The sequence below is a fragment of the Cantharellus anzutake genome (genome assembly GCF_015039405.1).
Source record: "Cantharellus anzutake strain C23 chromosome Unknown EI90scaffold_14, whole genome shotgun sequence".
Taxonomy (NCBI): Eukaryota; Fungi; Basidiomycota; class Agaricomycetes; order Cantharellales; family Hydnaceae; genus Cantharellus; species Cantharellus anzutake.
The window spans coordinates 1,346,553-1,373,315 of record NW_024066964.1 but is presented as its reverse complement, the minus strand read 5'-3'; the positions used below and the strand labels follow the sequence as shown (position 1 = coordinate 1,373,315).

At 48.7% G+C, this 26,763-nt stretch overlaps 12 protein-coding genes across 12 annotated transcripts; 6 read left to right on the top strand and 6 right to left on the bottom strand.

Moving 5' to 3' along the window:
• Positions 1 to 211: 211 nt before the first annotated feature.
• On the top strand, positions 212 to 2,316 carry EI90DRAFT_394674 (uncharacterized protein). The gene is made up of 3 exons (XM_039067567.1): positions 212 to 484; positions 539 to 1,148; positions 1,230 to 2,316. Exons 2-3 carry the CDS (start codon positions 563 to 565, stop codon positions 1,976 to 1,978), a joined length of 1,335 nt encoding a protein of 444 aa, XP_038918482.1. The 5' UTR covers positions 212 to 484; positions 539 to 562; the 3' UTR covers positions 1,979 to 2,316.
• Positions 2,317 to 2,553: 237 nt separating this feature from the next.
• EI90DRAFT_3014847 (tubulin binding cofactor A-domain-containing protein) lies at positions 2,554 to 3,080 on the top strand (the record flags this gene model as incomplete). The annotated part of the gene is made up of 4 exons (XM_039056825.1): positions 2,554 to 2,612; positions 2,661 to 2,766; positions 2,828 to 2,914; positions 2,979 to 3,080. The coding sequence occupies 4 exons, from the start codon at positions 2,554 to 2,556 to the stop codon at positions 3,078 to 3,080; spliced, it is 354 nt and encodes a 117-aa protein (XP_038918481.1).
• An 84-nt stretch (positions 3,081 to 3,164) lies between these two features.
• Positions 3,165 to 3,826, bottom strand: EI90DRAFT_3120944 (uncharacterized protein; the record flags this gene model as incomplete). Its single annotated transcript, XM_039063348.1, has 3 exons — positions 3,165 to 3,485; positions 3,546 to 3,701; positions 3,758 to 3,826. The coding sequence occupies 3 exons, from the start codon at positions 3,824 to 3,826 to the stop codon at positions 3,165 to 3,167; spliced, it is 546 nt and encodes a 181-aa protein (XP_038918480.1).
• EI90DRAFT_3153194 (Adaptor protein complex sigma subunit) lies at positions 3,809 to 5,064 on the top strand. Its single transcript, XM_039065855.1, has 6 exons — positions 3,809 to 4,095; positions 4,162 to 4,292; positions 4,353 to 4,369; positions 4,427 to 4,454; positions 4,510 to 4,575; positions 4,638 to 5,064. The coding sequence occupies exons 1-6, from the start codon at positions 3,924 to 3,926 to the stop codon at positions 4,713 to 4,715; spliced, it is 492 nt and encodes a 163-aa protein (XP_038918479.1). The 5' UTR covers positions 3,809 to 3,923; the 3' UTR covers positions 4,716 to 5,064.
• EI90DRAFT_3288088 (longevity assurance proteins LAG1/LAC1) lies at positions 4,674 to 6,756 on the bottom strand (the record flags this gene model as incomplete). Its single annotated transcript, XM_039067092.1, has 13 exons — positions 4,674 to 5,060; positions 5,110 to 5,153; positions 5,209 to 5,259; positions 5,313 to 5,378; positions 5,432 to 5,508; positions 5,557 to 5,594; positions 5,646 to 5,686; positions 5,738 to 5,900; positions 5,956 to 6,010; positions 6,062 to 6,241; positions 6,295 to 6,446; positions 6,503 to 6,603; positions 6,692 to 6,756. The coding sequence occupies 13 exons, from the start codon at positions 6,754 to 6,756 to the stop codon at positions 4,960 to 4,962; spliced, it is 1,134 nt and encodes a 377-aa protein (XP_038918478.1). The 3' UTR covers positions 4,674 to 4,959.
• Positions 6,757 to 7,317: 561 nt separating this feature from the next.
• Positions 7,318 to 8,989, bottom strand: EI90DRAFT_3280159 (uncharacterized protein; the record flags this gene model as incomplete). Its single annotated transcript, XM_039066739.1, has 7 exons — positions 7,318 to 7,818; positions 7,879 to 8,003; positions 8,054 to 8,239; positions 8,297 to 8,420; positions 8,469 to 8,702; positions 8,763 to 8,894; positions 8,951 to 8,989. The coding sequence occupies 7 exons, from the start codon at positions 8,987 to 8,989 to the stop codon at positions 7,726 to 7,728; spliced, it is 933 nt and encodes a 310-aa protein (XP_038918477.1). The 3' UTR covers positions 7,318 to 7,725.
• Positions 8,990 to 9,286: 297 nt separating this feature from the next.
• Positions 9,287 to 11,106, bottom strand: EI90DRAFT_3049302 (S-adenosyl-L-methionine-dependent methyltransferase). Its single transcript, XM_039059682.1, has 13 exons — positions 11,030 to 11,106; positions 10,878 to 10,964; positions 10,803 to 10,820; positions 10,710 to 10,744; positions 10,625 to 10,648; positions 10,528 to 10,571; positions 10,425 to 10,465; positions 10,318 to 10,369; positions 10,156 to 10,251; positions 9,932 to 10,104; positions 9,776 to 9,863; positions 9,587 to 9,713; positions 9,287 to 9,529 (listed from the first exon to the last, which is right to left on the bottom strand). The coding sequence occupies exons 2-12, from the start codon at positions 10,893 to 10,895 to the stop codon at positions 9,607 to 9,609; spliced, it is 696 nt and encodes a 231-aa protein (XP_038918476.1). The 5' UTR covers positions 10,896 to 10,964; positions 11,030 to 11,106; the 3' UTR covers positions 9,287 to 9,529; positions 9,587 to 9,606.
• Positions 11,107 to 11,577: 471 nt separating this feature from the next.
• On the top strand, positions 11,578 to 12,093 carry EI90DRAFT_3049296 (uncharacterized protein; the record flags this gene model as incomplete). The annotated part of the gene is made up of 2 exons (XM_039059681.1): positions 11,578 to 11,705; positions 11,727 to 12,093. Coding segments are annotated over 2 exons (231 nt in total), but the record flags the coding sequence as incomplete, so codon positions are not given.
• A 676-nt stretch (positions 12,094 to 12,769) lies between these two features.
• EI90DRAFT_3049291 (uncharacterized protein) lies at positions 12,770 to 14,786 on the top strand. The gene is made up of 5 exons (XM_039059680.1): positions 12,770 to 12,788; positions 13,574 to 13,679; positions 13,741 to 13,955; positions 13,982 to 14,097; positions 14,121 to 14,786. The coding sequence occupies exons 1-5, from the start codon at positions 12,781 to 12,783 to the stop codon at positions 14,303 to 14,305; spliced, it is 630 nt and encodes a 209-aa protein (XP_038918474.1). The 5' UTR covers positions 12,770 to 12,780; the 3' UTR covers positions 14,306 to 14,786.
• Positions 14,682 to 15,847, bottom strand: EI90DRAFT_394132 (uncharacterized protein). The gene is made up of 3 exons (XM_039067566.1): positions 15,395 to 15,847; positions 15,188 to 15,267; positions 14,682 to 15,112 (listed from the first exon to the last, which is right to left on the bottom strand). The coding sequence occupies exons 1-3, from the start codon at positions 15,638 to 15,640 to the stop codon at positions 14,932 to 14,934; spliced, it is 507 nt and encodes a 168-aa protein (XP_038918473.1). The 5' UTR covers positions 15,641 to 15,847; the 3' UTR covers positions 14,682 to 14,931.
• A 1,454-nt stretch (positions 15,848 to 17,301) lies between these two features.
• Positions 17,302 to 20,898, top strand: EI90DRAFT_3280158 (peptidase S8/S53 domain-containing protein; the record flags this gene model as incomplete). Its single annotated transcript, XM_039066738.1, has 14 exons — positions 17,302 to 17,342; positions 17,730 to 17,994; positions 18,131 to 18,389; positions 18,498 to 18,559; positions 18,610 to 18,704; positions 18,767 to 18,939; positions 19,019 to 19,147; positions 19,254 to 19,341; positions 19,472 to 19,488; positions 19,587 to 19,724; positions 19,807 to 20,101; positions 20,154 to 20,313; positions 20,431 to 20,480; positions 20,612 to 20,898. The coding sequence occupies 14 exons, from the start codon at positions 17,302 to 17,304 to the stop codon at positions 20,715 to 20,717; spliced, it is 1,878 nt and encodes a 625-aa protein (XP_038918472.1). The 3' UTR covers positions 20,718 to 20,898.
• On the bottom strand, positions 20,855 to 25,438 carry EI90DRAFT_3280157 (argonaute-like protein). The gene is made up of 22 exons (XM_039066737.1): positions 25,306 to 25,438; positions 25,130 to 25,219; positions 24,823 to 24,986; positions 24,618 to 24,754; positions 24,449 to 24,547; positions 24,292 to 24,381; positions 24,168 to 24,227; positions 23,782 to 24,097; positions 23,571 to 23,726; positions 23,462 to 23,516; positions 23,159 to 23,407; positions 23,029 to 23,093; positions 22,854 to 22,963; positions 22,699 to 22,794; positions 22,396 to 22,645; positions 22,194 to 22,338; positions 21,984 to 22,132; positions 21,909 to 21,930; positions 21,795 to 21,856; positions 21,627 to 21,738; positions 21,534 to 21,568; positions 20,855 to 21,433 (listed from the first exon to the last, which is right to left on the bottom strand). The coding sequence occupies exons 2-22, from the start codon at positions 25,137 to 25,139 to the stop codon at positions 21,293 to 21,295; spliced, it is 2,523 nt and encodes an 840-aa protein (XP_038918471.1). The 5' UTR covers positions 25,140 to 25,219; positions 25,306 to 25,438; the 3' UTR covers positions 20,855 to 21,292.
• Positions 25,439 to 26,763: the final 1,325 nt, after the last annotated feature.

Genomic DNA, 26,763 nt, shown 5'->3' with positions numbered 1-26,763 from the left:
CAACGGGAAGTGCTTTGTCGTAAGTATTAGTCAAGTACCGTAACAACGATAAACGGTGAGAACAGAAGTATGCGGCCTGATCAATCGCCGTCAATAAGCGGCCAAAATACGACTCATTTCCGACAAGGTTGGGTGTGTAGGTGGGAAGTAGGAAGGCAGTAGGTGTTGGTCATTTGCCAACATTCCGGCAATCCCCATTTAGTATGAGGTGTTTTGATTGTGGACAATCGACAACATTGATGCGACCTAATACCTGTATTTGCTTCTAGTTAGGAACGCTCCTTTCCCTTTCTCAACCGCACACTCTCCCCACCCATCTCCTTCCTTACAGTTGCTGACGACTTCTCTCTTGTCCTCTCTATCCCTCTCCAGAAAGCTGCGCGATCTTGACATTCCCATCTGCACATCAAACAATAATATTCTCAAACTGGATAGAAGTAGCATAGCTTGCACTCCCATCACCAAGCCTTGAGCCGGCTTAATCGTACGCCTGTTCCCCTGTACGCTGAGCACCCAATTTTTACGTGCTGTCTAGCAGCGATTCAGACCTAGCGGACACTAAATGCTACTTGCAGACATGCCTGGAGGAGATATCATGATGCTTCGTGGCAACCGTGGGACGGACGTCCATGACCGACGGCCTGGGCTTGACAAACGTGCTGACTCCACCGCTAGCATTGGTGGGATTGGGTCATTAAACATCAGCAGCCCCACCTCTACGTTCACCAATCTCCTCGTCGACAGCTCGGCAGGGACCTCATCAAAAACTATTACCTCTCCCTCGGATACCGCCACTGCTAACCAAGGCTCTTCCACATCCGCGACATCCAGGACTTCCAGGACTTCCAACCCTGCACCCTCCACAGCTACTCCGGGAAAGAGTATTTCGGACACCTCGCCATCCTGGATCTCCGAGCACAAACTAACGCTGGCTGGCATCATCGCGGCCTTCCTGGCACTCGCCATTGCCATTGCGTTTGTAATCATCACTCTTTGTCGTCGAGCGAAGAGGCGACGGACGGAGGAAGAAAAGGCCCGACAGAGTTTTTTCGCTGGCGCAGAGAGTACCCTATATACAGGGACAGCTAAAACCAAAAAAGCGTTATCCCGCGGCAACAGTGTGAATACACCCTCCGCCCTCGAGATGAGCAGAAGAGGAAGTGGGAAACGGCGTTGGGGTGGGCTTGGGAGTACGGAGGGTGTTGATGAACGCTCTCGGGGAATTGGGGGCACGTTCGGGTTCCCCGTACCCAGTGCCGGAAACCCTGGCCCCCAAGGGAAGTTTGCCGTTTCGGCTGGGGAACCCAGTTTGAAGTCGAACCGCTCGGTGGCCGCAGAGGGTTCCAGCTTCACAGGGGTCGACAGACCACCCAGCATCGCGCCAAGTATCCCCCCTCCCCCAACGTCATCCCCATTCATGTTCCTCACAGAAGCGTTCAAAGCGACTTCCGATGAATCCGTTGATTACTTCGAGCCAAGCGCAAGCATACGGCGGGACTTGGAGCCGCCTACTTTCACCCGGTTGCGTCCTGGACCCGAACACTCGCCACAGAGCGAGTCCATCATTGTAGGGGCCTCAGGGTTCGGCAGTGATTCCATTTCATCAAATGGGACACCTGTACGATCATATGCCCCAAGCGCCAGATCGGATGTGGCCCTGATAGAAGGGACAGCTTTCCCCCGTCCACCGCCATCTCCTCAAACTAATCACATGTCAACACACACTACCCTTTATTCCCCAACTTCACCACAACGTCCTTCTTTCGATACCACCTCCACCTCCACCAAATCCGCCCCCCAAACCTTGAAATCATCCTCGTCGCTCGTACATAAGTCCTCGAAAACAGAGAGAAAGCGAAATATACGGGCGCTGGAAAATCTTATTGCCGCGCTGGACGACGCGGCGAGTGAAGGTGGGAGCATCAGTCTCACCGATGCGTCTTTGGGTCAGCCGCCCGTGGAACAAGCACTGGGGTAAAGTCGCCCGGTGGTACGCGCCTTCCAGATGCGAGCATGTGGAAGGCTGCGCTGGGACCTCCTGGCCTTCGTACCGATTAACCAGACGTTGTCGGTCACCAAGGATTCATTCTTGTCTAGATTCTTGCTCTTCCACAATTTCGTGTGTAATGTATTTTGCTTTATCTTGTTTTTATTCCTTTCCTTTTATTCAGTTCAAGGCTGCCCTTACCCGTTCATTCCTTATCTTCGAGAAGCTCCTCGAATCCTTTCTAACACACGCACCTCTACGTCCGAATTCACTAATGGCTGGCTCGCCACGTCTCCCCTCGCTATTTCCCGCAACCTCCGCAACCCCCTTATATTCGTAGTCTGAATTTCGTATTTACTCGTTCCACATTCGAGCATCTCGTTGTACAGCAGTCAGCTTCTTGCCCTTGTAAATCGATTTGCAACGTCTTACACCATCTGGATTTCTTTCTTGGTTGGACAGAATCCTACGAAATGAGCCAATCGTGAGATCGGGATCGGCCGGCTAGCGTCTGGTTTCGTCATCGCGCACCCAGTTTCAGAGGAAACGCGACTTCTCCACTTGAGATGTCTTTAGCCGCAACGCTAAAGCAAGGGCTCAAGATTAAGACCGGTTCATTAAAGCGGTATGCCCAGACTTGCATTACATATTGTTGCATCTTTCATCTCCCTAGGCTATCGAAAGAACATAAATCCTATGCGCAGGAGGTCATTGATCACAAGGCGAAATTGGACAAGTCCATCAAAGAAAATGGGGAAGAATGGGATATCAAGAACGCGGTACGGAACTCCAGTTCACCACTTTGATGAATTAAATCCATAAAAATTGCATGGGTTTTAGAGGAACTTGGTCATTGAATCTGAAAAGATGACGGCCCATGTGCAAAAGGCGGTGTTAAGGACGTATAATGAATTGAAAGAGGCCGTGGTATGTCGTTGCATCTGTTTTCTTTGCTTATACCGTTTCCGAATTCATCCAAATCCAATGGCAGGAAGTGGCAGATGCAGATGAATCCATCGCGGAGAATGACCCTGATCTTATCGCAGCTAAAGCAACACTCGACAGTGTCACCATCCCGCAAGGCGAGGAATAGACTTGTTGGCCTCGCCCCAATGCGATGATTTGCCACTGGGAGTGGGCAATTACCCCTAGCTTTAGTAAACCGCCTACGGTCATGCTATAAATGTTCCATTGAAACATCATCTTTCCAGTGATCACCGTTTGTCGCGTCATTTGGTTTGTGAGACAAGTATGACGCATTCAGCTTTGCAAGCGACTCAGCTATCCCCCTCCATGCGTCCCTCTCTACACGCGCCTCCTGAAGATTACTTGGTGGAGTACGATCATTGGCTTTTGAAGCGGTGATAGTGGTAGGAAGGACGGCAGAACTCGACGCTCCACCGGCCTCGAACTGAGCTGCAGCCGAAGCAAGAGTAGAAGGGGTGATCCGCCGCTCACGGATATGAGCTATTGCCCGACGAAGACCAATTTGTATCGACTACAGGGGATATTGCAAGTAAGACGATGATTATGGGGATGATGGTAAGGAAGGGCGCACGTCTAAAGTCTTAAAATATGCAGAGGCTTCTTGAATGAAGCGTTCGGAACGTTCCTCCCCAGTGGGGAGAAGAACATTACTATCAACATCGCTAGGCTGAACGGTTCTCAAGAGTTGAAGGGACGCCGCGGCATGGCGCATGAGTGTCGCAACATCCTAACCAAACTTTCAGCACACGCGGTCCTGGGAGATAAAATACCACTTCATTCTACCTTCTCTACTTTTATGAGAGCCTCAATCTGCTGGGCACTGGCGCTTGATTTCCAAAGGTCATCGTCCATGAACGCAGTCACGTGCAACTATTCAACTATTACATCCTCGATCGTGGAGTTCTATGATTAACTACGTTCTGCTCGTGTCAAGACAAGGTGAGGTTTTATGATGTTTGAAGACACCTCGTTACCTTCACCTGTATTTCTCACAGGCAAAGTACGGCTTGCCAAATGGTTCCTAACTCTTCCGCCAAAGCAGAAGACCAAAATCGTGAAAGACGTGACACAGCTCGTTCTAGCGCGTCGAACACGAATGTGTAACTTCTTGGAGTACAAAGGAAAGTTCACTTCCCCCTCTCCGTCTATGTAGATAAGTTAACGCACTTTGTGTGAACTTTTCACAGATACCAAAGTAGTGTATCGCCGATACGCTTCTTTGTTTTTCATCTGTGGGATAGGACCTAACGATAATGAGCTCGTAACGCTTGAAATTATACATCGCTATGTTGAAGTATTGGACAGATACTTTGGCAATGTGAGTTACACTGACAGCCCCACTAAACGACACTGATCACCTCACGGTTCAAACTGTCAGGTATGCGAGTTAGATCTGTAGGTAGCCCACTCTCAATTACGATTTCGCATTGGTGGATGTATTCTCCCCCCCAGGATATTTAACTTCCAGAAAGCCTACGCTGTCAGTTCGTTCATTGAGCGCTTGAAGTTACCTGCTTGAATGTTTCGGTTTTTAGATTTTGGATGAAGTGATCATAACCGGGGAACTGCAGGAGTCCTCGAAGAAATCTGTACTCCGGGTGGTAAGTAGAGATGCTTTCACACTATGCATTTTCCCCATTATTGTGGCGAAACCATTATGTAGGTCGCGCAGTCCGACGCAATTGAGGACACAGAAAACAGTGAGGATACATTAGCCCGCATCGGGTCGCGCGTCCTCTAAGTTTATTCTTACCCGCCTCTGCTCTTGTCGTACACTACAATCCAAACTAATGCAAATGCCCTTATGTGTCACAAAATTTGGCGTAGTCATTGAAGGGATGATGGACGTTGGGTTCTGATGGCAATAACACTATTGTTCCAGGCCAAACCAAGGAATTTGTCACATACACATGTTATTGCCGAGGTTAATATCGTAGCGATCCTGTAAACGGTCATCGAATATACGCCATGACTAAGACGACTTGTCAATCCTCATCCTCGTCATCGGAGCGTTCATCCGCGAGCTTCTTCTGGAAGAGTGCCCTGAAGAGGACGCGCCAAATGAGGAAGTACCAGAAAATGTTCACTGGTTCAAATAGTCAGCATCGAAGGAGTTGGCGGAAAGGAAAGCATACCTAGTTGAAGTAGAAGGATAGGGATGAAGATCTGATATTTCATCCTAATTGAAAAGAGTTAACTTGGTGATGTAGGAGGGAGATGCCTGAAGGACTTACCACCACACCATCCAGACACCGTCCCTTGGTGTGAAACGCTTGGCTTGGTCTCTGGAGATTGATTGATAAAACTAGACTTGAGATGAAATGAAAGAAGCGCTTACGGTATCAGATCAAATTGCGTCCAGACAGACCAGAGAATTATGATATTGAGGTAGTGGCGTAGATAGCTGCATGGGCACAGATGGGTGGCGAAACGTTAGATGAAGCCTCGCTCACTTACCTCCACACACAAATGAAGAAGGCAAAGATGACATTGGTAGTTTTCTCCAGCCGGAGATAGTTGCAAACCTTGGAAATCTGCACTCCCATAAATCGCGGAATACGATAATAACAGGCTTTACGTACCGCCAGAAATATGTCAGAGACGTCCATGGTGAGGAAAACTGAGCGAAGGGTTAGTCAAGGCATTCCCACCATTTACGCTGCTGACGTGCCTGCATTTCCGATCCAGGTTAAGTTAATTGCATAGCTCCATCTAATGTATAGTTAGGATGTGCTTGGACGAGTGAGATATCATTTTGCAGACCCGACAAGCCATATGGTAACGAAATGATGAATGACTAGCTCTGCGAAGTCTTTGCGAGGCTTCTCCAGTCTTAGGATGAGGACAAAAAGCTGCTGTACCCAATAGGATAGTTGCATTAAATAATATCGCTTTAGCAGAGGTGTCATCCGCCAGTGAGGGTATTCTGGCATTTTAGTGAGATTTGATGCGAGTGATATTGCAGGCAACTGGGACTGTACCGAGCCAGAAGTGCTCCGTTCGATACCACCATGTCGGTAATTGGGACATAACATACTGCGAATTCGATTAGACGTGGTAATGGGTGAGCGCTCAGTGTTCACTCACCACACCCAATAATCCAAAGAAAGAGAAGTATATCGCGGTGTAACCTTGTTCGGCAAATCTATCCAGTTTAGCAGGCTTTTTAATACCGAGTCTCCGTGCAAGTGGCCGAAGAATCTTGAGGACCCAAGATTGACGGATGAATGAAAAGATAATGACATAGTATGCGATGAATAAAATATCCTATAATCGAGATTAGGATACGTAGTCCCGGAGTCAAACACAGGGCTGCGCACTAATGGACCTTTAGCGAATTTAGGAAACCCTGGCTCGGAGTCGGGAAGATAATACGATAGAAACAACATTGGTTCGAATGGGTTGGGAAGTCCCAAAAAATGCAGGATAGCCCAACCGACGACAGGGATCATAAGTAATTTAAACGACGAAGCTAGAGGGACGGAATTTTAGAAAAACTCATCAGGAAAATACACAGATACCCATTACATGGCCGGGTCATCCACCTCATCGTCGTTATATCGTTCCATAGGTCCAGAGATCGTCGCAGCTCGCTATCCTTCAGAGAGGGCGAGGGCCTATTTGGGGAGCTGTCCCAAGCATAAAGTCAGTTGAAAGGGAGTGCACAAAAAAGACGCGTTCATGAGGGGCCAAGTCCCAAGAGTGACTATCGCTTACTCAATGACGTGAGCTACGTTAGACCCAGAAACTCCCTGAGTGCGCACTCTGCGGCGGGAAGACATAGTGTAAGTTGACCACAGAAGCCTGTCGGCAAACGCCGATCGCGGCCTCGAGTTATTGCGTGCAGACGTTCATTCTGCTTCTTGTAATTATGTAATCTGGAGACCCGACCAGCCTCTATATGGAGCCCCAGCCTGAGATTTACAAGATATCACAGTGGAAACTTTGGCCCAAAAATCTATCTCATTGGCCTCGTCGGCTCAGATTTTACTTTTGCAGAGGCCTCCCGGTGACACTGGTCATGATCATCTGGTGAAGGACAGACATATTTGCTACAGGGTGAATATTTGCAACTCGACATTAATATTCATATTGGCGCTTTTATCTGGAAGAACAAGTGCTCGGGGATTGTGATATGAATGAGTCTATTCCTACAGGTCCCATTACAATTGATGTGCACGACAAGACGCATCCCTCAATGGGTCTGATTGGGAACTGTTCTGAATAATCCGTAGTACATCCGCCTGCCCGTGGGAGGTCACATCGGCTGCCTCTTCTTCCCGATCTCACTGTTTACCAGTTCGAGCGGAGGTTACATAAGTAGGTGCGCGATACGTGGTGAGGTGAAATATTACAGATATTTGATTTCATAGCTTGGCTTCCTTAACGGTTCCCATTCCTTCCGACCTAGATGTCACACAGCCCATGCTGGGCAGTAAATGTGACTACCATAACCACCAGTACAAGCGCTAATTACTAGATGGTCTCCACTTGTCTCCGCGTCCTGTAGACTTCCCACTCAACTGACCATTCTCAGACCACGGATAGGTTTATCTACTGAAAGCTCATGCATCCAGAGAGTTGGCAAGGAACCCAAGAGGGCATTAGGAAATACGAGAAAGATCTCAAACATTATGTGTCCTAGAGTGGACTTATATCTACGGCAATAATGTATCATTCCTGTTCTCATGTTGGGGAATACTCGGGGATGCACTGGAGAGCGATTCCGCCCTAACCGTCCGTTCGACTACCTAGCTATTCATTTGCCGGAGGTACTCTGCGTGCTGTGTGCGATGAGCACGAACAGCGGAATCAGCAGAGCGACGCCAAATTGGTACTCCAATCTAATTCCCATCATCGTTAGTGCTTCGAATGGAAAGCTTAAGCGTCAATGCAATACGTGCCCATGCTATGAAGCCCAAGATACCATCAACAAGGGGATTATTGTAGGGTGCTGCACCACGGGTTGATGCCCGGAAGAGATGGGTAATGAGATCCCCGGCAATATGTGCCTGTCCCTTTTGCACCCCTACCACGGGCGGTTAAGTAACATGTTCAATTGAGGATTGAGGCCCTGACCTTTTAGCAAGGATGCCGCAGCTTTCTCGGAGGTGGTTGGAGAGTCTCCTTCCTCAATTTTGTTGGTGATCCAAGGTTTAGTTTGCTGCTCTACCTCGTAGCCAGCAGTATGCATCGTATTTGGAGCATAGAAATGAACATCGATGCCATAAAGCAGGCATTCGTTGCGCAAAGTATCCGAAAAACCTATTGGTGCCAAATTGGTAAGTTCATGAGGTAGCATTTTATCTTCTGAATCCTTGCCTCTTAACGCATGTTTGGCGGGGGTATACGAGCCGTATCCGACAAATGCCATATATGAGAGTGTCGAGCCGACCAGTACTATTTTTCCTTTCGCACCTTCATGCGCCATACGTTTCACGGCAGCCTGGCAAGCTTCAATATAAAATGGCAGGTCGGTTATACAACAACTTACAATTGCAGACCAAGCTTGTACCCAATAGCCTTCCACCATCCCCTGTAGCATATCTTGTTCAGTCGAGTCGACGATAAACCTCGGCCTAGAGGCCCCCGCACACAAGAAGAGCGCATCTGGGGATTTTCCTCCATGGAGAGCGCACGCTGCATCGAGTGCTCTTGTCGATTCGTCTCCTGAACTCAATGAAAACGAGTAGGACTTGATGATCTGCCCCTCATGCACTCTGAGGCTCTATACCACTGGGTGATTAGATGCACACTATATCAATGGCTACAGCGCCGTAATTCTCACTTCCAGACGCTTGATGGCCTCATCCAACTTCTCCTGATTACGTGCCACGATGGAAACATGAGCACCCGCCTTTACTAGCAGAACAGAAAGTGCAAGCCCAAGACCCGTACTTCCTCCTGACACGTAGCAATGCTATCCAGCGACTCGTCAGAAACGAAGTCAGTGCACGCGGTACGTAATTTTCCAACCTTGTCCTTTGGGTCCCACCTTTTAGTAAATGGAAACATGATGGAAAATGCAAAGACCAAGAGAAATAAGGACACTCCAAGAGGCCACGGGCTGAGATCTAGGATGTCGCTTGGGTGCATAGTCCATAAAAGAACGTCGCGATTGCAATGGACACGTGATTTTACATTGCCAAAAAGCCATGTGCGCTTGGACAGCACGTCATCACGAGGCCGTGGGATATTATTATGTAAGATATATTTATCAGCACGGCTGCCACTTTGACATGGTCAAGCTCACGATATGCTCCAACCCGCAGCACTTCATATGTACAGCGTACGAAGGATTCGATACCATAATATTGCTACTGGGATTCAAATCTTTTTGGAGAAATTACATTTCGGTAATCTGATCGCGGCACTCTTCGAGCGCCCCTGGGTATATTTTGATCTTCGCCCGATGGCTCCGGACCATTGTTGCCTTGGAGTTCGGACCTAACGACGTGGTCGAAACTATGCCCTTCTGTTAACATCTGGGCAGTGCGCCGGACGTAGGAGCCACTGCGGGTGAGAGTTGAGATATTCGTCGCGTCTGATGATAGTCTATTTGGTGTTTTGGAACCCGATTTATGCAAGATACCAGTCTCGGCGTGGACTTACCTCTTCCTTCCCCTCTCCTCTTACCCTCCAGGTGCTTCGTCTTCCTCTGCCATGTTGGGGCCCATCACACGTGTTGCGCAACAATATGCCCATCGCGAGACGAACCGTGCTGGAGGGGAACGGAGCGCTGAGATAGGGTGGTCGGTCGCTTTTCTGTTCTGTTATGTCACGCATGTATGAGCAACTCACCTTCTTCAACCGATGTCACCCACTGGTCCACCATTGGCGGAGGACTCCCTGCTCTGAGGAGGACAGGTCTCAGAGCATGCACCAATTTCTGAGTGATGGCACATCGCGGAAGAGCATCCATATCAGTGAGGACGCGAGACCAGCAGTGCAACTTACTGTGAAATTCTCTTGCATAAGGAGCCCAACGTCCTCACCTCCCCATTGGCCAACCGGGATGGTCATGATGAAGGACTCCTTATTTTCCAAGAGTGGATGCTCTTCCACAAACCTTTGCAAGTCATCGATGGCTCTGACATCTGATCCGTTGCCTTCGATGACGTCTTCCACCCCTGAGTAGCATGTGAGAGAGGCCCGGGAGCAAGCAACGTCGGAAAACGTACACTCAAACAACTCCATGAACTGGCCCTCGGGATCTTCCCCGTTGATTGCCAGGTTTGCCAACCGGAGGGGGCTCTCGACCAACAATAATATACCACCTGAAATTTGGCACCACAAGCTTCACGTCAGAAACTAACTGCATGGCATGTTCTCCCTGAACATACCTGGTTTCAACCATTGTACCATCCTGTCCAAGAATTGTTCATAATCGTTGATCTATCAATAAGCTCCGTAATGACAAACTAGTTGGCGGAAGTTCAGGCTAACGCACACCCAGAGAACATGATCTAGCGTGGACCACGTCGAAGCTTCCTAAAGTGCCAAATGCTGATACGTTAATGACGCCTCACGCGCAAGTCGAAATGACCACATACCATCGAAATGTGTCAATGGCTGATTGACATCATCAAATTCAACTCTGCATCTGGGTTCAGAGTTCATTCCAACTAGATTTGAGTCGTCCACACGAACCGGCAATTAGGGGGCATCAATTCCCTGAAATATGAATACATATCAACTCCTGAAGGTGCTCATCCAAAACTCGGCAAGATCTTACCAGATGAGCCCCGGCGCGAGATCAATGCCTACAACCTGATGTGCGACATATATCAGTCTCGCGTAATTACGTGAAGATAACTTGAACACCAACCTCTGCATGAGGGAATTTCTGTAAGAACAATACTGTCAGGTGGTTTGACGTTGAATATGAACTGTGCGTGCATACCCTCGCCATTTCGATCATCCTTAATTGCAATGGTCAGAATAATTTTCCAGCCATCATTATGCACTAACCATTCTCCGCTTCCACATCCTGAGAGAGTTCTCAGCACTGTTCTTGGTGTGGCGGATATATAATGAAGCAACAAATCAACATACCACAATCCAAGATGCGTTTCTCCTCCCCTTCTGTATGGGCAAGGAGATGGTCGACGGTCATTGGGGCCTGGTACAGCCCGCCTGCACACGCTTTCAGGACCTCATGCAGGTCTGCACTGAGAGATTGCAACCATGAGATTTACCAGAGGCATTCGCTGGGAGAAAGCGTGAACCTACAGTCTTCCCCATTCTTCACCGTCTGCCACGCAAGGCGTTGTAGGAATGAACACAAATACATCGGCTGTTGGACTCCGTCTCACAATTGAAGAGCAACTTACCGGCTGGCAGGGGATACAAGCGATTGAGCCTGTTAAATCTCCTCCCCTGTTCGTTGAGAAAGAATCTTTCCCCGTCTCTCTCAAATTCATAAGAGAGGACGGAGTCTTCGTCATCTTCTTCCTCCGATTCGGCCTCGTCACTGCGGACAGAGGTGTTGTGTTGTGATTCGGACACGGCCATGGACACCATAGATCACGGTCCGTTTGCTCTGGATCGCTCCAAAGCTCCTCGTTCTCGTCGTTCATGAGGTGTTCAACTTCAGAAGAGGTTGTGGCGGAATCAAAAATATATCAATATTTCTGGCAATCAGTTGTGGACCCTTAGCAATATTGATGACTGTCAGACCTTTCGCCGGCCCCGTCGGTTCCGCCAAGGCACATGAGTGGCACAATAGTGGGTTATCCATGACTGGTTTCAGGTATGGCCTTCTCATTCGACGCACCTTATGGGTTTCTTTCGAATTCCGTTTTGGATCACCAGCCTGTCGCAGCAGCCAGCAAGGTAGGTGCAACTGTACTTAATTTCATATTTAATTTTCCGTCTAGCAGGGAGCAATTGTCAGGGCAGGAAGTTTGCTTGCATATCTTGCGCGTTGTAATACGTATTCTCCCTCAACCCCAGCAGAACGTAATCGTTGGCATGGGCGGAACAAACAGAACCACGAATCTTGAGAGAAGAGATAAATGAGCATTATTCACAGCAACTGTAACATCTCCATAGTAGCTATAACGCGTCCCCAGCGGTCTATGTCAAATAGATCATCAGGCAAAATGCCAGCTAGTCGTAAGGGCAATGGATCCAGCGTTGGGTCGAGGAGGTGTCCAGTTATGTTTGCCCCTTTTCAGTCATCACAGCAATAACACGTCCATACATAAGAAAAGGCTTGATTCCAAGTGTTAGATGTACCAGTAAGTCCCATTAGTAGCAGCGACACTGAGGGATCAATACAGTCATGTATTTGCAGCCTAAACACCAGATCTGAGAAATAACTGTTTACTTCTTGATGCATGAGGTCGAAGGACGTACCCATGGACGACCTTCGAGAATCGTATAGCGGCTCCCGCGGATTCTGTCCATAGCGCATCGTGGTTTGTGACAGCACCAGTTCTGGCATGGGACATCAAACAAGGCTAAAGCTCTAAATCGGTTCATGCTCCTTCGCTTTAACATAGAGTAGAGTCATGGTGGATAGGGTACTGGTCCGGGTCGTGCGCTGGGAGAGGCCGAAATTTGGCCTAAATGGGCACATCGTCAAAGAAGAGTGGAACGGCTTGAACGTGCTTCGATGCACGATATTATAGTGTCCCCCAGGAATCCCATGTCTCGAATTATCTATCAGATGCTAGGTAGCTTTTTGCCACCAATGCGAGCCAGTTCAAAGTCCCAAGAATTCGGGCCGAACGGGAGTTCCCGCGTAGTCAACACGCCCTGATCTTACTAAGTCCAGACTACCCACCGATCCCTCTGCTGCGATGCACAAGCACGCTGGTCCCAGTGCGGTTGCGCTGAACGGAGACATCTGCTATCACATTATAGAACAGCTCGCCGCATCGCCGTTCAATCTGTTAGTCTCGTCAATGTTATCCGGTTTCGGGTCATCCGAATAGGTGGTTGGGGCCCGAGGGAGCGCTGAAGTTTGAACTCGGCATTCTCAAGCGACTGGAAGACAACCCATCACTCCTGTCATACGTCCGCAAAGTGATCATCGATAGTGCCTACGTGCGTGATGACGAAAGTGAGGAGGCAGGGAGGGAGTTTTAGAAAGGCTCCTACATCTGCTTCCCCGCATGATACATCTGACGGACCTTCAGTTTGTCGTGTTGCCTGCTTGTCATTCCTTTTCAAAACAAATAAGCTCTCTCGTATTTCACGTTGTAAATTGGGCGCAACCACACAAAGAAGGACAAATCCTCCCTCCCCTTCGGAGACTTTCTATCAACAATATTTACAATGGTGGATCCTGGCCTCATGGTATACCATGGCGCGACCTTACAAATATACTTTCCCGACGTCCTCCTTGACATGGTTGATGAAATGCACGGCCTTCGTTCCATCAAGCTGATGGTCCATATTCCCAATGGCACATGAGCGGGAACCATTTGGCGGTCAAACACCGCATTGCTGTTGCCGAATTCTTTCGCAAGGTCCCTTCTGCCCTGGAGGAGCTCGACTCGGAGGAACCCACTGGAGACACCCTGTCTCTATCTCTGCCCGGTTCGGCCGCTCTCTCAAAGGCTCAGACTCCACAACTGTAGAAATGATAAGAAAGTGGGGTCACGACCAGTTCTCTCTCTCCAGCACCTATATGGGATCTGCGTTAGCTGTCCCCATCTGGAAGAGCTCCAAACTGACACTAATCGACGGGGATTGGGTACGTATGAAATATCCATTCTTCTGTTGTGGATGATTTGAATGGTCAATTTTAAATTCAGCCACACGATATCTTGGACAAGGTGGCTCATTTTCCCCGTATAAAAACTCTATGCCTCGAGATTAGGCCCAGTGGATACGAATGCGTCAAGCCTTACCTTAGCTATTATACAAGCATCCAGCTCTACAAATATATAGACTCCCAACGGACATCCAGTCCTTTGACCGAACTCGTCACGCTGGACGATCATCATTGCTCTGGCCTGTATGATGTAGCGTCCTCCAATTGGGATATTACTTGAGGACGTACAAAGCTGTGTCGTGTCGGTGGTTCAAGGATGCGGGTCTACTTGATGTGTGGTCGTCGCAAATTGCAGGCTATCGTACGGATAGTACTGAGTCCTTCTATGGACCTGTTGGTGGAAATACCGGAGATGACGAGGTAATTCGGCACGTCACAAATCAAATGGCTTGATTCAATGCGGCCCTCGAATCGTCGCATATAGTGGTGATGGCTTCAGCAGTGCTGGTGGTGTCCAACTCCTAGAAGGTACGAGAACCGCGATGCCCTCGGGATGTCCCAGGCCTGAGCCGCGTGCCGGCGTTACTGCTGGTTTCGATCACTGACGCGCTCTCTGTGTTTTTGCGTTTATTTATATGGCAATTGGGCCAACGAGGTGTCCGACAGTGAGACATCGAGCTATAGTGCCTTGCGTTGTTGAGTGTGCGGGGTCGAACTTCCTTTCGTCTCATGTTTTGTCATATGTCCAGCTACTCTCGGATTCTAATACGAGGTCCGACTCTTTAATTTGACCTCAGTGTAGTCGCCCAAATGTCTTTGTGATGATTGTAATCACTGACTGCGCGCCCCTGTTGGGATGCTCGCCGCTCCGTAACGGTGGTTGCGCTTGCATGGTTTACCGTCAACTAGTCAATTCAATCAACATCCACCCCCACCCGCCTTTTTTTCACCAGTTCAACACGTTTCCATCTTGACTGATTATTTTTCAAACTCAAGTGCTGAAGGTCCTTGATTGGCTGATGACCTCATCGTCATGGCAAGTTTTATTCTTTAATCGTCGAATGGGACAATAGGTATATAAATAAAAGGAAACACCCTCGCCCAAAGTCTGCGGCCCTTTCCAACCAAGACGTTTGGAGTCCGTGAACCCAAGTACTTATTATCGCCACAATCCGACAGCGTGGGCACCGAACACAATCACTCCGAGAACGACAGCAAGAACGGACTGCTTTCAAAGAGGACCTTGGCGCTTGCACAGGCACCCCAGCCCTCTTCGCACGGGAAGCAGGGTAGCGGGCCCTGGAAGCGACGCTGCCACGGCGGGTACCAGGGCTGGTGCTACTAGGGTTAGGAGCGAAAGCAGGTGGTCCTGCCAAGATCCCTGGTGGTATGCGTCGTTGTAAACGTGGTGTCTGACAACACAAAGTAATAATAATCATTCATGAACCAAGGTGTCGGATCAACGTGTGATTGTTGGTTTAACGTACATCTCAGACAAAAGTTGCGCCACATCACGGAGAAACTGGATACGGCAGTGCAAGTATTGAGGGATGCAAAGAATGATTCGCTGTGGAAGGATAATGCCAAGTTAGAATATGTTCACTGATAAAACTGTCGGCCCTGTTCGTTAACGAGGATCAGTTATCAGAATTGCGCGAGCCGAGAATTATGGAGGAATGTTCACAAACTCTCGCAATTTGAGGCCCAAAGAGCCTGTTGCATATAGAATTAGGCACATTGAGGAATTTCCTGCGCGGAAAGAGGCAACGGCCGGGGGGGGGATAGCAGCGACGAGGCGGAAGAAGGCAACTACGGAGGTTTGCCGCCGGTGTGTGCAGCTGATGAAGGGAGCACGAAAAAGGTGCAACCCATTTTATATCACTAAACAGGTGAGGGCCGGATGCGGCACTCTGGTGGAATTTGAAGGGATGAAGGAGCATTGCATCCTGGCTCAGTATTATTAGGCCAAATTGTGGTTAGGTTTACACCCCATGATCACTAGCTCGGCCCTGAACCGAGCGGCGATATCTTTCATTCCTCCAAATCCGATGGGCGTCTTGCCTAATCGAAGCGAGAGCCTGGTAACCGTGCAGTTCAGCCTTCTCAACACATCGCAGAAGCTGAATCCCTATTATGTGTGAAATGTGTTATTTTGGATAATTCTTAGAATGATCAGGGTCGAGAGGGAGAGTGGCCTCGCTTGAAGTCTGTGAGGCTTTCCGTCCAAGACGTTTGGAGCCCGTGAATCCACGCATCATCACCACGATCCAGCAGCGTGAGCACCGCCGTGGACTACAGCTAGGACACCAAAGGACTTGGCGCCGGGCGGAATTTCCGGAGGTTTCATATTTTTGTTAGTAACATATAGCAATAGACCTTTTCCAAGTCCCGCGACAAGCTTCAAGGAATCCTATTTGACATGAAGAGGACTCTCCAGTAATGTTGGCGGTATTTCTAGCAGAGGTGATTGGTTTCTTCCAAGGACGTTTTGGACCGCCAAAGAGCCGTTTACGTTTGGGGGTGTGGTGGGAGAGGAGGTATTCATAGTGGGGGCTCGAAGAATCTCGTATCCATAATGATCATGTGGAAATCATCCACACCCGTGCCCTCCTTCCTTCGATGGACGGCATTTTCCGTAAATCCAACCGCTCATTCAACCCTCTCCCTTCCCGTCGCCACCTCAACGCCAACGTCGTCACACAATGACGTAACCCTCAACTCTCCAACACGCAAATGACTCAAACGTCCTGCATCGGCAAGCGTCTTTCTCTGTATTGTTGGTACCAATTCGGACATGCACGGCAGTGACCAGCAGCATGATAGTTATCACCATGGATTCCCGTGCAATGTTGACTTCGCCATGAACGATGAACGATTACGATTGATAAACGCAAATGAAGATTCTAGCACTGCCTCTGACTTTGTGATCTCTCCCTTGTGCTCAGCATACGTGTGTACTTCTTTCTGGAGATCCGATGTTGCACTACATAGTTCCCTGAACTACACATAGTACCCTCAGGCTCCTGGTGGATGAGTGCATCGCTCTTTGTCGTTGAATACGGCATCCGATGAATTAGCATTACACTGTTGTGCACTGTCTGCGTAGTCCATCCACATCTAACTTCGCTTTGTACGCCTGTCTTCGCGTTGCTGACATGGAATATCCCTCATCATACCAGACACTGCCTCTATTATTGTGATGCCGGGAATTATGTGCACAGCACCCCTCGCTCCTCTGTAATCAACCTGGCCTGGATTGTAGGACGTGCACCTTAACTAATTCCTGGATGTCAGCTTTTTTGGACACCTCGTTATTGTTTTGGGCGGCCTTGCTGCTGTGTATAAGTAGCTTTTTGCCGCGTTGGGTTACATAATTCCATGTCCATGGCTCGGCTCTCGTTCATAACGGTGCGGCTTACATGTTCCAATCGAGGCATCCTCCCTGGCACAACATAAGCCGAAAATAAACTCAGGATGTTTTTGGCCAGCTCAACAGCCCTGTATGGTGGCCTTGGCGGAAGAATTACCCTGTAGACCCTGAATGGGAAACCAAACCATTGGCGACCATGTATTGCCAGTGTGTCCTGTTCTCATGATTCCCATGGCCGTGCGGATGTTGTCACTCGACGTCTGCCAGCTATTGTGCGCGTATGATCATGCGCGCGCAGTTCGAATTCACTGTGATATGTAATTTACAACATATGCCTGAACTCGTTGGGAAATCGGTCCCGCATGGACTTCAGACCCTTTCCCTACCTTTCGGGAGATCTCCGCAGGAAGCCATTACCCAGGGTGCGGGACTGGCGTTGGATAAGAATAACATGCGCGTTCCTTCCTACCCAACTTCTCTCTCCCGCCCAATTACTGCTGCAGGATGAGGCTCGCATCTTTTTTCATCCTCATATTGCCCCTCAGCATCGTACCAGTGCTTGCTGTCACTTCAAGGCGTTTTGTCACCCGTACTACCATTGAATCACTGGCAATCAGGGCCATCAATTCCACTGGATGGTTGAAACGTTCTTTCTCCAGCTATTCAGAGGACGAACTGTTTAAAAAAAGAGTCATCCTTCCACTACGGATTAATCTCATGCAGCCTAATGAAGACCTCTCCACTCAGCTCCTGTACGACATTTCGAATCCCAATTCGGCAAATTATGGGCAACATCTCAGTGCGGGAGATGTTATGAAGCTTTTTGAACCCACCGATGAAACTGTCAAGGAAGTTACTGAGTGGTTGTTCAAGGAATTGGGTGTTTCTGCAAGGGAACGCGTCCAGTATTACCAGTCTAATGGTGTACGTAGCATCAACTTTCCCGCGCTTCCGAACTAACATTGTTGTATCGACATCATATGATTCCGACGTTGATCCCGATCTCAATTCGCGTTATCTATTCAATCATATGGGTATTTAATTATTTCAAATAATTTAGGCACTCTTGGCCAATGTCACAATCACCGAAGCGGAATTTCTCCTCCGAACAACGTATTCCCTCTACCACCATCCTCCCACCGGAAAGTACCATATCGCCTGCGATTCCTATTCCGTTCCGACATCCATTGCTCAACATATCGATCTGATCACCCCTACAGTCCATTTTGATCTGCTTTTGGGAGGGGTTGGCACATGGAACGAAGAATGGGATGAGGTCGACAGTGATGATATTGATCCGAGCAGGAGGCATGAAGGAGGTGTATCCAGAAGGAGAGCCAAGGGTTCCAAGTTGCACTTGGCGTCGGGTGGAGGACCTGTCACGCTCAAGACAGATGGGAAGATTCACGCCCCATTTGCAAGTCAAGGACTGACAAATTGCGATCAGAAGATTCAACCAGCTTGTTTGAAGGCTTTATATAGCTTCGAGGTATGTATTTATATTCGGAACGTTTTGAAATCACCCCCTTTCTCCAATAGTGGTATAAACCGCGAGCGATAAACCGGAATTCGTACGGAATTGTGGAGCTTACGCCTCAGAGTTACATCCCTTCAGATCTCGACATCTTTGCTAAGCAAGTCAAGCTGCTTCTCGGTTCTGTTTATCACTAACATTGCCAATCGAAATCATGTACAGAAATTTCACACCGAACGCCGTAAAATACCGACCCAAACTCGCAAGTATAAACGGTGGAACCCTCGGCAGAAGCAACTCGTCTGACTTTGATAACAATGCTGAAAGCAATCTGGATCTGGAGTACTCCATCGCATTGACTTACCCTACGCCCAACGTGTTATACCAAGTTGGAGGTGAATCATTTATGGTCGGATTATTGCACTTCGGCGGCTTCTAGTTATCACTCATTCCAATGATCGACTGACCGATCAGATCGCATCCGAGGGGCTTCATTCGATAACTTCCTTGATGGAATCGACGCTTCGTATTGTACATTCGAAGGAGGAGACGACCCACTCTACGACCCGATCTATCCCAATCCAGCACCGGGGGGTTATAAAAGTACGCCTGTTTCCGTCGACTTCCGTATCGGTAGGGCACTTTTGACGCCTGAAAAACACTCCTACATCGTTTGCGCTTCCGCTTCCGGAACCGGTGATTCATGCAGAACAGGATTGTGGGAAGTACAAGCCCACTCCTGTGATCTCCATTAGTTATGGCTATAACGAAGCTAATTTGACTCCGAGGTATGCGAGGTACGTACGTTCCGTTTTCCAACCCTGGCTTTTGGACGGTGTTGCTTACCATCGATGGATCGATCATTAACCACGAACCTTTTCCTGTCTGTCCGCGCTCTGGTCACGGTCTCGGTTCCTTAACCACCAGACGTCAATGCACGGAATGTATGCGCAGCTTGCTTTATCAGTCGTCAGCGAACCAACGGTTTCTATTACACTGTACCAACCCTTCCCCCCTCCCCCTTAATGCTGCGTATCCGTAGATAAGAAGCTTGGATTGATGGGCGTCACGGTTCTCTACCCTTCTGGGGATTTCGGTGTCGCAGGAAACGAAGACAAATGTATAAATCCAAAGACAGGAGAATTCACTTGGGATCCAGCAGGGACTAAGTTTGCTCCCAGTGCGTTTAATGTGGGGGGCGGGTTCAAGTCTGCTTACTGATTTGGGATTTTGTGGGAAAAAAAAAAACCCTATACACACAGGCTTCCCGGGAACATGCCCTTGGGTTACCAGCGTTGGTGCGACGCAGATGAAGCCTGGCTCCACTGTTACAGAACCCGAGGCGGCTTGCGAGCTAGGTTCGTCCTTCCTCCTAGGATCTTTCTCCCGAATCTACCGTCTCCAAGTTATCTACAGTGGAGGAGGGTTTTCAAACATCTTCCCAATTCCTGATTATCAGAGGAATGCCATCAAGACGTACTTCAAGTTTCACAAACCCAAGTATAGCTCTGCTCAATACAACAATTCGATGAAGACCCGTGGCTACCCCGATATCTCGTAGGTAGCATCTCTCCCTTTCAACGATAACGATTACTTCTTGCTGATGCAGTGCAAATGGCGCCAATTATGTTGTTGCCATTGGAGGCTCGTGGTATCGCACCTTCGGGACGTCCGCTTCAAATCCCGTCGTAGGGGCTATCATCACTCTTATCAACGATGCTCGGCTCGCGGTTGGAAAGCGTCCCGTTGGATTTATCAACCCAGTGTTGGTACGTTCATCTTTCTCTTATGAAGAGGCAACCTGGGTTTTCCGGTGTGGCGCTATCAAATTGTCCTTCGGATGATCTTGGGTGCATGTTGGTATGGACGTTGATGTCACTATATAGTACACCAGCCCAGGGATTTTAAACGATATCACTATGGGGAATAACCCGGGGTGAGTTAAATCTCCAATGTATCTTTTTTTATTTTCTATTTTTTACCTTTTCAATCCTTTCCTTTGTTCACTTACCCTTCTTTGACTTGGTCCTGAATTTCTCCCACTTCTCTCCATTTCTTCTGTGCTAGGTGTGGCACTTCTGGTTTTGAAGCCGTCAAGGGTTGGGATCCCGTCACCGGCTACGGAACCCCAAACTTTTCCAAGATGCTTGCCACTTTCATGGCTTTGCCTTGAAGCTGCCTTTTTGGCGTTCAAATAATTTAATGTGGGCAACGTTGACCACACGGGTCTGCGCGATTTGTCTGGTGTCGTTGGAAACGCCCCTGAAGATTCCTTGTGGAGTTATATATAGCTTTCTAACGTACTGGCTTGGTGATGCGTTTGAATACTTGAATACACTGATCGTCTGCTGTGCACTGCATTCATGGATCCAAACGCCCCACTGAGATAAACGAGAACATATATTTTAATTTCAAAAAACTTGGTGGTACAAAGTGACATTTCCCATGACGACAAGAGGGAAGACATGGAGCAACCAAAAAAGGCCCCCCATTTCGGGGTGAGCAACTAGCTGGCGGTAAAGTTTGACACTTTCTTCGATGAATGGGAGCGCCTCGGAATTCCGTCCGAGATTCTGAGGTGGTATTCTTGACGCAATCGAAAACAAATCCGGTTCGTTGGTGTGCGCTTGTTGTTTTGCAGAGGTAAAATAAATACGAACGGATTGCAGATGACATGCGGAACTATGATTGGGCAGATGCCAGAAGCGAGCATGCACCACGGTGGATTGGACAATAGCAAGCCATCGATTACGAGAAATACATCGCAAGCTGAGTGTTGGCGTGCAGAGGCTTGAATTGCTTCCGGAACGCCTCGAGGCTGGTTGTAGCCTGAGGTCCCGAAACCTGCGATACGCTATCGGAGAACTCGAGAGACGCTTTTGGATCATACTATAAAAAAGACCAGAAATGGGTTCATGCGAAGCGGAGGGAGTGAGTGGGACGTTGGCTTTGTATAGTAAATGGAAATGCAAAAGAAAAGCGGACGCACATGATTCTTCGCGCGCGCGCACACGATGTCCGCATCTTTTTCAGCGAGTAAGATCAGAGTTTGTTCAGGAGATTAAGCGAGTGACGGACGCACAATAGACAGGTGCCGGAATAGAAACTGAACGGGTAGATCGAGCATATACGTGACAAAGCGCGAAGGAAAGTTGTTGTAGTCCGTCGGGCTGGAAGCTGTTTTCATCCAAGAGCTGAGGAACCCAACGTAAATCGCAGGCATTGTACACAGGTGAGCCACGGTACATACCACATTGTAGTGAGCTGGACGAGAAGTCCCAAGAAGTCCACCATGCGACTGGAGATAGAAGTCTGAGAAACACAAATTAAAAACAGCGGAAGGATTGCAATGAATTATACCAACCGAACTCGAGTGGGTGTGTGACCTAGGAGATATTCGAGTTAGACTAATACACCAGTTACTCGTGCAAGTACTCACGTCGCGATCGATGACAGTTCCTGCAGGACAATTGCCGGAACGATCGCCCTTATCCTGGGATATGGGGAAGAATCGTACGTGGTGACGTTTTCCAACGACGATGACAGTGATCTTTGGAAGCGGATTGATGTTGTGCCTCCGGCACGCCGCTAACAAGAGCACGGAGAAAGTAAATATCGTTGAACACTGAAACGAAAGCTAACTACATACCCTTGATGCGGGGCACCTCGGTCTCGAGTACCGTCTTAAATTGTCCTTCTGACACACCGTCACGGTAGAAAATGATGCGTTTCGGAAAGGCACTAGGCTTCCTCTCCTTCACTTTGCGGTACCCGATATATTTCCCCAAAACATGCTGCCAACGTGCCTCAGAATGACCAGTTTTTAAAAAAAGGAAGTGAGACAAGCTTACAGCGGCCATATCCTCAAGATCCTCGATCATCTCCTGTCGTGAGGTTTGGACCTTGGTAATGGCAATGTACTTGGATGTATCCGAATCAACGTTGCCAACGAGACTGGTAAAGGAAGGTCGACCGGCCGAACCAGGTGCGGGATGGATGACATCGGCACCCAGGACAAGGGTGGGGTTTGCTTGATCGGTGAGGAACGGAACGGATCTGGGATCTGGAATGGTGTTGATACCACCGAGTTTGACATTGATTCTAAGACAATGGTAAGATAAGGGTTGTGGTGGACAGGAGGAAACTAAACGAACTTCAAGCAGACGTTCGCATAATATTGAGGCTTAGCTCTGTAGCACTTGCTACTCTTCAAACATTGAGTCGCGACACCAGCAACGATATCGCCAAAACTTGAAAAAAAAAATAAAAAAAAAAAAAGCCATTGGTGCATGTTTTGAATTTGACGTACTGTTTGACACCGGTGTAAATGTCAGTTGCACCTTCCGGTAAAACGACAATGATCAGAGCGGGGAAGGCACCCCTGGCGGCATGGTATGCTTTTCCCGCTTCGAGTAACGCCTAACGCGAGAGGGAGAGTACGAGATAAGAGTTCACGCTCCAGAACAGAAGGGAATAATGCTTACCCCGCCAACATCCCCTTGGCCATTAGCGTATCGAATCAGGGGCTCTGACTGCATCCCCTCGATGCCTAAAGAGACCCGCAGTTTTATGTAAAAAAACCAAAGCAGACTTGCCTGAAGGATCTTAACTCACCCACTTCCCGTGTCGCATTTTTCAGCCCTATAATCATGTCCTTGCACGCAGACTCGTTGAACCGCTGCTGTCTCTCAAAAATAACGACAGTCCACCCTTTGACTTCGCAAGGTTGGTAGAATTTTGTGTCCTTCATGTTCCAAGCGCCATCGCGTGGTGTAATATTTTGCTGTCTGCTGCCCGCTCCATACTTCAAGGTCGGTGGAGGAAGGATCCTTCCAGCAATCTCGATGGGACCCGTGGAGTCGGCTGGAACGGAGGCAATGGTAAGCCCAGAGTCAACCATAGATGAACACAACACACTGTTCACAGCTAGTCCGAATTGTCGGACGTACTCAGATTGTCCGTATGACAGCACCTGAGATTGACACATAAGCTAAAACCTAGCCATGGAAGGGCAAGAGGATCGTACCTGCAAACCTCGCTTAATACTGTCGAGCCGATCCGCAGGTTTCATAGTCGCAAATTCGAGGACATCCTTGGTTTTCTCAGGAGGAACTTGGCGGCGCATAAATTGCCCTTCGGGGATTATACAGAGCTCAATGGGTATCACGGCCCCATTGCCCGTCTACATGCAATCACTAGATGAGAATCAGAAGTCGCTGTAGGTCCAGACTACCTGCCTCGATACAAAATGCGTCAGGGTGTTTCAACGTGATATTGTACGTTTGTTTGAAGTAGTTTGCCACCGTAATATTTCCTCCCTCCCGGAGTGAAAACCTCGTGTCGGTTGCAGAGCGATCAGATAATTTCCTGATAACTCGAGGCTGTGGATTGCCCTTACCAGTGGGGTCCGTGAGGACACGGACACCGGCAAGGAACCTTTGCAATCGGAGGCGTTCACGATCCGGAAGACCGAATTTGAAACTGAGTCTCCTAGGGTCCTGATTTCCGCCAAAGAAGTCCAAGCAGACATTAATCAGTGGCCCTGGCCTAAACCTGTAAAAATGGCCGCGTCAGCGAGAACCATATGTTTGTCCCCACGCCGAAGGAGGGCAATCACACTCACATAACGGCAGTGCTGATGTCTATGTTGATCAACATCCTCCCGAGAGCGGGACGGGCGGATCTGTTACAAGAGCACAAGGCGGAAGTTAATGAGCAATGCCAACAGGATGTTGGGGGCAACGCACTGGAAATAACCACGCCAAACCTCAAGACCACCCCCAATGACTTTCTTTTCCGCATTAGTGAAGAAAGAGCGGACGTTGAAGGGATATTTTCTGCATCGCGTGATAGAGTATGAGCATGGTACAAAAGTAGGCGAGTCGAAAAACAAAGAACACTGACATGGTAGGCTCCATACGGATGACGACATTAAGAGCCGTAATCGCAGTCAAAACTGAATTGTCGTTGCTTTGCTGCCCTTGCAGGAAACGACTCAAGGTCCTTTATCACAAGCGATGATAACGGATCGCGTTTCAGCAGAGGATAGGACATAAAGGAAGGAAAGGCTCACTCTGGATTGATTTCTGCTACTTTATTGAGACGAACTTTGTATACCTTGGGTCCCTTTCCCGGTCCTGAGCCCGCTCGAGGGACTGTAAGGGCCGCAGGGGCAGAAACGTGTTTGGTATCCCCAAGGGTAACCTCAAACTGGAGAGAGAACGTGGGAAAAAAAGCGTCAGTTCAGAGCGATCAACACAAGATCTGCTAGAACAGACCTCAGCCATCTGACCGAAAGGAAGGGTATGGGCGGCAAATAAATTCTTGCGTCCATCATAGACGGCACGAGGTGTAAACACCTGCGGTGCGATCTTCTCCTGCAACGTCGCAATGATTTCGACATTGAGTCGAGCAGGCAACACCTTCTCGGAAGGAAGGATCACTGAAGTGGGGTCAATCGGAATGGGAAACCTTGGACCAAGAAACCCTGTGGATCACTTACCAACTATCCGGACGTATAGAGGGAGGATCGAGACATGGATGGAGTGAGGAAACAGGAATTCATTCGAATTGCGGGAAACAGACAGACCATCATAGTGCGAAATGATTTCAGATGGAATCTCCGCAGTGAAATGATTAGTTTTGACACGAAAAGGCCTCCCGGCTGTACCAAACCTATAAATGAAGGCGCCGACCCCCAAAGAGAGGACCAGCTCAAAGAACGTCCGATTTGTAGCTGCTGAATTGAAAATTGCACTTACCCTGCACGGCGTACACCAATGGTCGTTACCGGTGGACCCGGAGTGACGATGGGGATGACGGGTGCTTGTTGCTGCCTAGGAGCTCTTGGGGGCATAGTGACAGATTGAGGAGAGGGAAGGGAGATGAGAGAACCAGAACTTCTTATGATTCGTAAAAGGCATTTGCCGTTTGCAGTATATTGGGGGGCAACTTGTAGGAAATACCTGCCATAAACGACGGACCCAATCTGTCCAAAAGAGGCAATTGAGCCCGATTTACTTGAATCGTTTCATTTTCTGGATCACGTGTGATTGTCCTTGCATAATCGCTCAACGTCCCCCTCGATGTGATTAATGTCGTTCACGCTCCTCATTCCAGGTGATTGTCCCGCATAGGCTGATGCCGTCCCGCTTCATGCATCTTCAAGACAATCAGTGGGGGTTGCCTTTTCAATCGATCATGGCTGTATGCTTCTGATGTAACAACGTGGCAAGCTTTCCGTCTGATGCCGCAGTTACAGCCGTCCTATGCGCGCGCCAGATTTGGATGTGAGTCTTGTGGTAAATCAGGGTCAAATCTAAGTGTCAATAAATAACAATGGCATTTCCAGCGCTTATAACAACGACGTGTGTGCCCGGGGGTCCTTACTCAAGTTTGCTGGCAGTCTAGCTCTGCCCTGCATCATGTAGGATCACATACTTTTTGCCACGAATAAAGAAGTCCCAGCATCGCGCATGTTCTTGCCCAGGCCCAACCTACGTCCAGCCTGTTTCACCGACAAATACTATGTAGTTGGCCCGCCCGATAGTGTGCCCCGTGTACTGTTTGAAGTCGGCATGGCCTTCACTCGTTGATTACGTACCCCGCAGTTCCTCCAGAATCAGGACCCTTGATGGGTAATGCAAGTGGACAAACACGGTGATCGCAGTCACCCGCCCAGAACGGCAAATCTGGAGAAATGATAGAGTTGGAGCTCAGCCTCCGCTGCGCGAAAGAATGAATTGTGAGATAGGGGAGATATTTCGGACAGTGGTGATCAACGCGCTGCAGCTGGTACAGTCTACTGCGATCAAACTTTCATCGGCCCCTTATGCTTTGCAAGACTGCAATTTCAGCCATCCTCCCAAAAAAAAACAAAAATCTGTGCAATGAGGAGTTTGAGATTCAACCAGTTAAAGCACAAATTCTCCGTGAACTGAAGCGCCGTCATCACTTATACAATTACTACTGGTCTGTATTTTTTTAGCTTTAGGAGGGTAGCAGCTGAAGCGAAATATCACGAGCGCGACATAGAACGACACACAGTACTTGTCCAGTAAGTGTTGCGGGTACGTTGGGCATTTTCATCGAAAAATTGCACGCGGCCAATAAGTTCGATTCTCAGTCACCTCAACAATGCATGGCAAAGTCCGAAGCACCGGTGCCACATGATCAAGAAAATATTTACTTGATCACCTGATCCTGATTCTTGATCACTC